The sequence below is a fragment of the Dermochelys coriacea genome, chromosome 5, assembly GCF_009764565.3.
Source record: "Dermochelys coriacea isolate rDerCor1 chromosome 5, rDerCor1.pri.v4, whole genome shotgun sequence".
Classification (NCBI taxonomy): Eukaryota; Metazoa; Chordata; order Testudines; family Dermochelyidae; genus Dermochelys; species Dermochelys coriacea.
The window spans coordinates 316,467-326,929 of NC_050072.1; the positions used below are offsets into that span (position 1 = coordinate 316,467).

Sequence of the window (10,463 nt, forward strand, 5' to 3'; positions counted from 1 at the left end):
GGGGGCCACATCCAGCCCTTCAGACGTTTTAATCTGGCCCTCGAGTCCTGCCAGGGAGTGGGGTTGGGAGCTTGCTCCCTACAGCTCCAGGAAGTAGGGGCACGTCCTTCCTCTGGCTCCTATACATAGGGACAGCCAGGGGACTCCACACGCTGCCCCTGCCCCAAGCACCGCCCCCGCAGCTCCCATTGGTCAGCAAACGGGGCCAATGGAAGTTGCAGTGGCAGCGCCTGCAGGCAGGGCAGTGCGCAGGGCCGCCTGGCCGCGCCTCCAAGTAGGACCCAGAGGAGGACATGCTGCTGCTTCTGGGAGCTGCTTGAGGTAAGCACTGCCCAGAGCCTGCACTCCTGACCCCGTCCTGCACCCTAACCCCCTGCCCCAGCCCGGAGCCCCCTTCCACACCCTGAACTCCTCACTTCTGGCCCCACCTCAGCTCACTGGAACCCTCATTCCCTCCTGCACTTCAACCACCAATTTTGTGAGCATTCATGGTCCACCATACAATTTCCATACCCAGATGTGGCTCTCAGGCCAAAAAGATTACCCACCCGGCCTAGGGGCACACAGTCTCAAAGGAAGCCAAGTCCCCGGCAGGGAATCAGGCAAAGCCGAGCCTAACAGAGGCTTGTGCTGAAAACACGGGGCACAGCAGTCAGAGCCCCGACTTTACCTGCCTGGCCCCTAATGCAGGGTCCTGCCCCATGAGTCAGGGCTTCGGGCTGGGGCAAGCATTCTGGAAAGAGCCCAAAGCTGCCTGCAGGGTGGTCCCAGGGGCAGGGATGGCATGGGCACAGGATTTGGAGTGTCCTTGCCACAGGAATTTGAATTCAGTGAGTCTCTGGGCTGCTTATGGGATGAGGGGGAGACTGTGAGGGTTCCTGGGACGTTTTTGGATGCGGATGCGGGGCCAGGGTTGGGCTGTTCCTGGCTTCGATGCAGGCATTCCAGGGGAGTTGCTGGGTATACCTGGGCTGGGGGGTGGCTGAGGGGTGGTCACAGGGAGTGCTGGGAGGTCCCTGGATCATGCGTGTCTGAGTCCCTGTATCTCACCACAGACGGCGGAGTTCCCTCCGTGACGCCCGCCCCTAACGGTGCCACAGAGGGAGGCATGGACGAAGCTCCCGGAGCAGGTACCGCTTGCCTCCTGGTGGCTTTTGTTATCCCCTCGGGGGCTGGCTCTGGCTCTGGCTCTGCCCTGTCTGTCCTGCCCGTCTCCCTGCAGCCAGCACAGCTGTGAGGGGGGAGACTCCACCTTGTCTGGGCAGAGTCAGAGCCTCTGCTGGAGCTAGAGCCAGAGGCTTCGGAGCTCTGAGGGGCATCGTGGCCTGATTCTACTGGTGGCTGGGTGCAGCTGTGGATCTGTGCAGGTTGGGGGCCCTGAGGAGCAGGGGCTCAGGACTGTTTCAGTGGCTGGCTGTGGGGGATGGATGGCTCTGCTCCGGGGGGGGGAGGCGGGGTACTTGCTGGAGTGAGGGGCGTGGGATGGTCTCAGTGGCTAGCTGTGGGGGATGGATGGCTCTGCTCCGGGAGGAGGGGCGGAGGCGGGGTGCTTGCTGGAGGGAGGGGCGGGGGGTGGTCTCAGTGGCTAGCTGTGGGGGATGGATGGCTCTGCTCCGGGAGGAGGGGCGGAGGCGGGGTGCTTGCTGGAGGGAGGGGCGTGGGATGGTCTCAGTGGCTAGCTGTGGGGGATGGATGGCTCTGCTCCGGGAGGAGGGGCGGAGGCGGGGTGCTTGCTGGAGTGAGGGGCGTGGGATGGTCTCAGTGGCTAGCTGTGGGGGATGGATGGCTCTGCTCCGGGAGGAGGGGCGGAGGCGGGGTGCTTGCTGGAGGGAGGGGCGGGGGGTGGTCTCAGTGGCTGGCTGTGGGGATGGGCTCTGCTGTACTAGGTATTCCCAGGGGTCTTTTTGGAGGGTGGGGGGATGGGAGTGTCAGTAGCTAGTTTGTCCCCTGTATCTCAGACTCTTGCTGGCTGGGGTGTTTTGTTTCTTTTAAACACCATATGGGGAGGTGGGGTGAGAGAGAAGGGCCTTGAAAGGGAAGCAAGGAAGCAAATGTTGGATGTGCTAGAGCAATGGTTCTCAATCAGGGGTCCGGGGCCCCGTGGGGGGCTGTGAACAGGTTTCAGGGGGGCCGCCAATCAGGGCCAGCATTAGACTTGCTGGGGCCCAGGGCAGAAAGCCGAAGCCCACTGCATGGGGCTGAAGCCCAGGGCCCTAAGCCCCGCCACTCGGGGCTGAAGCTGAAGCCTCAGTAATGTATCTTTGCAGGGGCCCCTGTGGCATGGGGCCTCAGGCAATTGCCTGGCTTGCTATCCCCTAATGCTGGCCCTGGCTTTTATATGCAGAAAACCAGTTGTTGTGGCACAGGTGGGCCATGGAGTTTTTACAGCATGTTGCAAGGGGGTTCGGGGGGGGCAGAAACAAAAAGGTTGAGAACCCCTGTGCTAGGGAAGAGGGTGGCAGTGGAGGGATCTGTAGTCAGAGCGACAGACTAGGAAATTAGCTTTGCAACAGCATTCCCGATGCGTATGAGACACACGTCAAGACTGGCGCAGTAATTGAGACATGAGCTGATGTGTTCTAGCTTGTGGTTGGATACGAAAGGTTGTATCTTAGTGATGTTATGCAAAAAAAGCTGCAAGACTTAGACTCAGTCTGGATGTGAGGAACTAGAGAGTGGTCCGTGTCAATGATGACACCTCAGTGACAGGCCTGAGTGACAGGCAGGGTTGTGTTGTTGTCCACTGTGGTCAGGAAAGGAGGTAGCGGACTTGTGTTTTGGGGAAGATTAAGAGCTCTGGTTTAGCCATGTTGCACTTGAGCTGACGGTGAGACTTCCAGGAGGCAATGTTAGCGAGAGAGGCTGAGCTGTTACTGTGTACAGAAGGAGACTGGTCTGTGAATCACCATCATAGAGCTGGTATTGTGTTTGCAGATGAAATTACTCAGTGCTAGGTGTAGCAGGAGATGAGCAGGGCCCCAAGGCCAAAGCCCTGAGGAACCCCGAGATAGCTGAAGTGGGACTGAGGAGGAAGTTCAGAAGGACTCGCTGTAGGAACAATTGGAGAGGTGGGAGGAGACTCAGCTAAGGGCAGTCACAGAAGCCAAGGCAGGACAAGACTTCAAGAAGAGTATGGGCGACTGGGTGGCAGGCAGCTGACAGGTCAAGGCGGATGGGTCTGAGTATCAGCTAAGAGGTCCTGTGGCCTTAGAACTGAAAGGGAACTGGGCTTGTTTGTTACGATGGGAGAAACTAAAGAATGCCTGCTGGCCATGGGAAGGTGTTGTCACAGAGGGGCATGCGCCAGAGACCAGTGAGCGGATACGGAGAAGGGTAAAGGAGGAAATGAGAGTGGCACAAGGGAGCAGATGGTCCTGGGGATCGAGGAGGCGAGCAGATGAGAAATTTCTGCCTCTGTTCTCAGGGAGAAGGCGGAGAGAGCTGTAAGAGGCAAAGGGAAGGCAAGCCAAGAGGGGGAAGGTCACGTTATAGTTTGTCAGTCTGCTCTTGAAAGGAATTGCCGTGCTCCTTTGTGGAGAGAGCAGCGGAGGCAGGAGGAGCGGAGGGTTTGAGAAGTGATTCAAATGTGGCAAAATGGGGGTGTGGGGGTGCGACTCAGGCAAGGTGGAGACGTAGCGTCATTTAGCAAGGCTGCTGGCAGAGCTGAAAGAGGCGAGAACATAAGAAGGGCCCTACTGGGTCAGACCCATAGTCCATCCAGCCCAGGATCCTGCCTGCTGACAGGGCCAGTGACAGGTGCCCCAGAGGGAAAGAACAGAACAGGGAATCACCAAGTGACCCATCCCCTGTCGCCCATTCCCATCTTCTGGCAAACAGAGGCTAGGGACACCATCCGTGCCCATCCTGGCTAATAGCCATTGATGGACCTGTCCTCCATGAACTTATCTAGTTCTTTTTTGAACCCTGTAATAGTCTTGGCCTTCACAGCATCCTCTGGCAAGGAGTTCCACAGGTTGACTGTGCGTTGTGTGATGAAATACTTCCTTTTATTTGTTTTAAATCTGCTGCCTATTAATTTCATTTGGTGATCCCCTAGTTCTTGTGTTATGAGAAGTAGTAAACAACACTTCCTTATCTACTTTCTTTACACCAGTCATGATTTTATAGACGTCAATCATATCTCCCCTAGCTGTATCTTTTCCAAGCTGAAAAGTCCCAGTCTTATTAATGTCGCCTCATACGGAAGCCGTTCCATACCCCTAATCATTTTTGTTGCCCTTTTCTGAACCTTTTCCAATTCCAATAGATCTTTTTTGAGATGGGGCAACCACATCTGCACACAGTATTCAAGATGTGGGCATACATGGATTTATATAGAGGCAACATGATATTGTCTGTCCTATTATCGACCCCTTTCTTAATTATTCCCAGCATTCTGTTTGACGGCCGCTGCACATTGAGTGGATGTTTTCAGAGAACTATCCACAATGACTCCAAGATCCCTTTCTTAAGTGGTAACAGTTAATTTAGACCCCATCATTTTATGTCTAGTTGGGATGATGTTTTCCAATGTGCATTACTTTGCATTTATCAACATTAAATTTCATCTGCCATTTTGTTGCTCAGTCACCCAGTTTTGAGAGATCCTTTTGTAGCTCTTTGCGGTCTGCCAAGGTCTTAACTATCTTTAGTAATTTTGTATCAGATTTGTAATGGCCTGCTTCGCTTGGATGCTCAGGGTATTTGTGGAGTTCCAGGGCTCCATGATGGAGTTTTAGGCTATTCCTTGATTCAGAGCGAGGGTTGCGGGCGGCCCTTGGATGGAAAAGCCCCTCCCTCCCCCCAGATTGTGCATGTTTGAGTCCCCTGTAAGCTCACCCCAGATGGCAGCAATCCTCCTGTGACTCCTGCCCCTGAATATGCTGCAGGGGGAAGCACCGACAAAGCACCTGAAGAAGGTACTGTTCCCTTTGGTGGCTGGAACTGGTTCTTCCATCTCTGTGCTTCCTACCTGCTTGCAGCCAGCACAGCTGCTGGGAAGGGCTCTCCTTGGGCCAGTCGGAGTCAGAGTCTCTGCTGGGGTTCTGGGCTTGATGGGCTTTGGTGCTGGGATTGTCTTGTGTTGGGGTTTGGCTGGAGGGCTGTCCTAGCCTGGGCTCTGGTGGAGGTTGGGGAGTGATGGGCTGTGTGTGTGTAGCTCTTTCCAGTGCTGAAAGGGCCCTGGGCTCTAGCAATGGCTAGTGGGGGGATGGGACAGTTTCTCTGGAGTGGGAGGGGCTCTAGGTACATGGGCACTAGAAGAATAAATAACATTCACACTTTGTCCATGAGGCACTTTCAGGCTGTTTGGGCTTTCTGAGCCCTGGGCACTTCACCTGCACACATCCTGAGTTCCAGTGACTGGTACCACACACTTGAACTCCTGGTCTTGGCCTTCAAGGCCCTTTATCACTTGAAGAACTCAGTGATTATGGCAGATGTACAGTGGCACAGGAGTGCCTAACATGATGATAACAAAACCTGATCCTTGCCTGCTGGGGGCGGGTGTGTTCTATTACCTCTGCATATGGCATTGCTGAACATTGTGTCCTGCTCCGGAGGCCACACTTCAAAGGGGATGTTGAAAAATAGGAAAAGGTTCAGGACAGAGTTGTGAGTGTTCAAGATATGGAAAAGCTGCTTTAGAACGGAGACTAAATAAACTCCATCTATTTAGTTTATCCACGAGAAGGCTAAGAGGTGACTGATCACATTCTACAATTACCTACATAGGGAAGAAATGTCTGCTAACAAAGTGCTCTTAATTCTACCAGACAAAGGCAGCACAAGCTCCAATGGCTATCAGCTGCAGCTAGACCAATTCAGACTAGAAATAAGGCGCAAATATTTAGCAGTAAGAGGGATTGTGCCACTATTTAATGATGTAAGACTGTTTGAAAAGGTTAAACAGAATGACCCGGGTAACTACAAGTTTATCAGGCTGACGTTGTTCCTGGGGAAAATAATGGGACAGTGATATGGGACTTGATTAATAAAGAATTAAAGGGGTTGGGCGTAATATAATTAATGCCAACCAAAATGGGTTTATGGAAAATAGATCTTGTCAAATAAATGTGCTATTTGTTGATGAGATTACATCAAAGGTAAGTACTAATGATGCAATAGCCAGACTTCTGTACGGGATTTGACTTGGTACCACAGGACATTTTGATTAAGAAATTAGAATGATATACAGTTAATATGGCACACAGCTGGATTAAAAACTGGTTATCTTTTAGATCTCAAAATGTAATTGGGAATCATCAAACAGGTGGGTTGTCAGTGGGGTCCTACAGTGATCAGTTCCTGGCCTTATGTTGTTTAACATTTTTATCAATTACCTAGAAGAAAATGTAAAATCATCACTGATAAAGTTTGACACAAAAATTGGTGAGGCAGTGGTAAATAGTGAAGAGCACAGGTCACTGACACAGGGATCGGGATTGCTTGGAACCTGGGCGCAAGGAAACAGTATGTGTTTTAATATAGCCAATGTAAACTTATACATCTAGCAACAGAAAAATACAGGATCAAAGATTGCAGCCTGTATGTACGCGACAGGGGCCTCAATCCTGGGAAGCAGTGACTCTGGAAAATCCTTGTGGTTGTGGTGGGTAATCAGCTAAACATGAGGGGCCAGTGCAATACTGTGGCCCAAAAGAGCTAATGCGATCCTCGGATGCGTAAACAGGGGACCCTTGAGTCGGAGCAGAGGTGTTATTTTATCTGTATTCAGCACTGGTGCAGCTGCTGTTGGAATAGTGTGTCCCGTGCTGGTGCCCACAATTGAAGGATGGATGAAAGAGGGTTGAGAAGAACACGAGAATGATTAAATAATTGGAAAAACTGCTGTATAATGATAAACTCAAGGAGCTCAAAGAAAAGGAGGACTTGTGGTACCTTAGAGACTAACAAATTTATTTGAGCTACAGCTCACTTCATCGGATGCATCAGTTATTTTTAGCTTAACAAAGATGAAGTTAAAGGGTGACTTGATCACAGTCTCTCAGTACCAGTAGTGGGAACAGAAAGTTGCTGATAGATTGGCTGCCAGTTGAACAGACAAAGGCATAACAAGATCTAGAGGGTGGATGCTGAAGCTGGGCAGGCACTGGGGTGGAGCTTTTCATGAGGGCCGGGCACAGGTATTTCTGAGCGCCCCTGAATTGGGGGTTGTTTGAAGTCCCTGTAATCCACCACATGGGGTGGGGCTCCCCTCTGTGACTCTGCCCCCAAAGACACTGCAAGGGCAAGCACCAGCGATGTTCCTGGAGATGGTACCAAGCTCCTGCTGTCTCGTTAGCCCCATGAAGTTGGCACTGCCACTATTACTTCTGTCCTTTCCATCTCCCTGCAGCCAGCACAGCTGCTGGGTAGGGCACCTCACGTGCTAGGCATATTTGGGAGTGCTGCTGGAGAGCTGGGCTTCTCCTTGTCGCACCTGGCTCAGGGGAACCAGTATTGCCCCAGCTGTGTTGCTGGCTGGGTTTTGGCACAGTTTCTGTATGGATGTCCAGCATCCTGTGAGGGCAGTGGGAGTCTCTCGAGAAAGAGGGCGCTGTGCTCTGTCAGAGGCTAGATTGGTGATGGTCATGGCCAAAGGACTGTCAACCTCCCCCCGCTCCTCCCCCCCCCCCCGAGGCAGGGGCAGGGCCGAGGGTCTCCCAGTGCAATTCTGTGTGTGACGGGGGCATCGCTGTGGGTGAGAGACGCTCCTGGTTGGGCTCTGGGTTTTCCTGGGGTGTGTTTCACAAAACTCCTGAGATCCAGGAAGAAATGAAGCAGAGGCCAAGCCCCACGGAGCAGCTGAGCCATGCTGAAGGACTGATTAGCTGGGTTTAAAGCAGCTGCATTGCTGGGGCTGGTTCGGTGCAGAGTGGGCGAGTGTCCCTGTTGGAGGGGGAGGAGCAGCCATGGGGGGGCATGCGTAGCTCTGCTGGTGGGGACTCTTCAAAGTTGTTTCACCAAAACCAAATAAAAGGGGACAGAGGGGCTGTGATGAGACACGCCTGCCCATTGCTGCAGTCAGCCCCCTTCTCTCTCCCTCACCCCCCCCCAAACGGCCTGCTAACCATGTTGCATCTGTTGCAGGTGCTGGCTGCCCACCATGCACAGGTAAGAGCTGGGCCGGGCCCCATACCCCAAGGATGGGCAGAGGCAAAAGAATTGGCAGGCCTCCCCTTAACACCAGCTTGTCATGGGAGGGCACCAGGGTTAGCCCCCAGGCCAGGGCAGTGCCAGTATGGGGGGGGGTGGTACCTGCTTCCTTAAGGCACACCATGCTGGGAGGGGTTGGGGGAGTGGGAAATGGGTGCACGGGGTGACATGAGTTTACATTTTGGGGGTGGGGTGGGTGGGAGGGGCATGGTGGTTGCTGTGGTATTGGCACCTGTCCCTGCCCAGCCTCACCTACTGTCTCTGTGTTCCCTCTCTTCCCCCCCTCCCCGCGTTTCATGTTTAGATTCAGAAAAACTGGGCTTCTCCCTGCAGACAGGTGAGTGCTCCAAGATGGGCTGCCCTGGCCTCCCTGCCAATTCCTTGCCCTAGGGCCACCCTGCTTCTGCTGCCCCTACCTCCTGCCCCGGGCCGCACGGCCTCCCCCAGCCTGGGGCTACCCAGCTTCTATCACCTCCATCCCTTGCCCTGGTTCTCCTGGCCTCTCCCTGCCCCTGTGCTGTAGCACCCCAGCCCTGCTCAGGGCTACTAGCTTCCTCCTCCCTTCCCTGGGAGCATCGCTTGGCTTGGTCCCACTCTCCCAGGGCTTGAGCTCTCCCTCCCCCTCAGTGTCTGGTGCCTCACCCCTGTCCTTGCTCTCCTGTGTCTGCAGCGGACGTGCTGGCCTGTCTCTTTGGGATTCTCTTTGCAGTCACGGCTCTGGCCTTCCTCATCTACATCCACAAGCAGCGGAGCCAGAACACGAGGTGAGAGCTGGGAGCCCCAGGCATGCCGCACTCCCTGTATGCAGGAACTACACCCCGATCCTTCTCCCTCCCTCTGTCCTGAAACCCCATTCAATTTATGATTCTCTCTCGCTCCCCCTCCACCAGCCAAATTCCCCTCTCCCCCAGTGCCCTATCCTGCAAAGGCTGGGAGAGTCGCAGCTCACCTGGCACAAGCCACTCCTGCGTGTAGGGAGAGAGTGCACAGAGGCTGGGCCGGGTGGGAGGGTGTGAATGGGGAGCACCTGCCCCATGATGCAGAAGGGGGGGCTGCCAAGGAGTTGCAGGCGATTGGTCCTTTCTCACCTCCTTCCAGGGCTCCCTGACACCCCAGTGTTCTCCCTTCCCTGCAGGCCAGACTCTCACCCCAAGCCCAACATCATCTACACAGCAGCCACCATAGATGAGAACGCGGCCTAGGCACTTCCTCTGCTGCCCAGCAAGGGCCTCTGGCACATGGAACGGCGACCAGCACACGCACCCTTGGGCTCAGCTGGCTGGACTCTGCCACCCGCGGCCGGCCCAGCACGCTCTCCCTCCCCACCAAGGGACCAGAGCAGCAGGGGCCCCTCCTCTGGGGCCTTCACTCCTTGAGGCCCAGTTACCTGCACTGAGGCTCAGCAGAGACTCAGGGGAAAAACTCTGCCCCTTTCATTGATACTTTTTTTAAAGATACAATAAAATAAATGAAATAAAAATCTATTGCTATGCTAGCCCTGCCTCTGCTGCAGGAGCTATTGCCCCTGGGGGCCAGGGCCCCTCCCACCATTGCAGTGATGGCCCTGCCTCTGTTGTGGGATCGCCCCAGGCAGATACACCAGGCCAGGGCGAGGAAGCGCCCCTGTGCGGGACCAGCTGCCTGCAGCAGCACAGTGGTTGGCTCCAGCTAGACCAGCCAGGATGCCCCAGATGTGGGAGTTAGCAAGGGGTGCTTGTTACAAGCAAGCAGGGGATGTGTCCCCCCCCCCCGGGCTGGGGGCGCAGGAACCAGCGTGAAGGTCACATTGCCTGTGGTTAGTGAAGAACCAGTGAGACGTTCCCCAACTGTCAGGGTACAGGCTCCAGCAGCCTGGGCTAATCCCAACGTGGGAGACGCTGCAGCTGGGCTTTGCCTTCCTCTCCCGCCCTGAGCACTCATGCAGCTACTCTGGCCCACACCCCTGCCAGTGGATTTGTTTTTAGTGCACCTTGGGCTGAGCAGCAGAAGTCATTGCCATGGGACCTGTCACAGGTGGGAGGGGGGTTCCCATGGCCACTGGCCTGCACCCAAGGGCTCAGCAGCCAGACACCCTGCATGCAGCAGTAGAGGCTAGACAGCCACTGCCCAGCTTCCTGTGACCCTCCAGCAGGGCTCATTACTGTGCCAGCCTGGAGCCCAGCATCCACCTGGCAACATCCAACCAGAGCCCCACTCACCCACTGATGCCAGTGCCACGTGCCGTGGTACTGGCTGACACCTAGTGGCCATGTGGAGACCCTGCACCATTTCTGTAAAACAAGGACCCAAGGGAAACAACACAACAC

The 10,463-nt window shown here is 54.7% G+C and overlaps 1 protein-coding gene across 4 annotated transcripts in view; it reads left to right on the top strand.

Moving 5' to 3' along the window:
* CA9 (carbonic anhydrase 9) overlaps nucleotides 1-9,649 on the top strand; it is a 55,019-nt gene extending 45,370 nt beyond the window's left edge. For 3 of the 4 annotated variants that reach the window (XM_038402947.2, XM_043514651.1, XM_043514652.1), the window contains exons 9-13: nucleotides 1,056-1,130; nucleotides 8,092-8,115; nucleotides 8,462-8,494; nucleotides 8,828-8,921; nucleotides 9,293-9,649. In XM_038402947.2, the coding sequence (XP_038258875.1) occupies nucleotides 1,056-1,130; nucleotides 8,092-8,115; nucleotides 8,462-8,494; nucleotides 8,828-8,921; nucleotides 9,293-9,359 (293 nt within the window). In that variant the 3' untranslated portion in view covers nucleotides 9,360-9,649. The remainder of the gene's footprint in view (nucleotides 1-1,055; nucleotides 1,131-8,091; nucleotides 8,116-8,461; nucleotides 8,495-8,827; nucleotides 8,922-9,292) is intronic. The other variant, XM_038402948.2, reaches the window with a different exon arrangement.
* The last annotated feature ends 814 nt before the right edge of the window (nucleotides 9,650-10,463 follow it).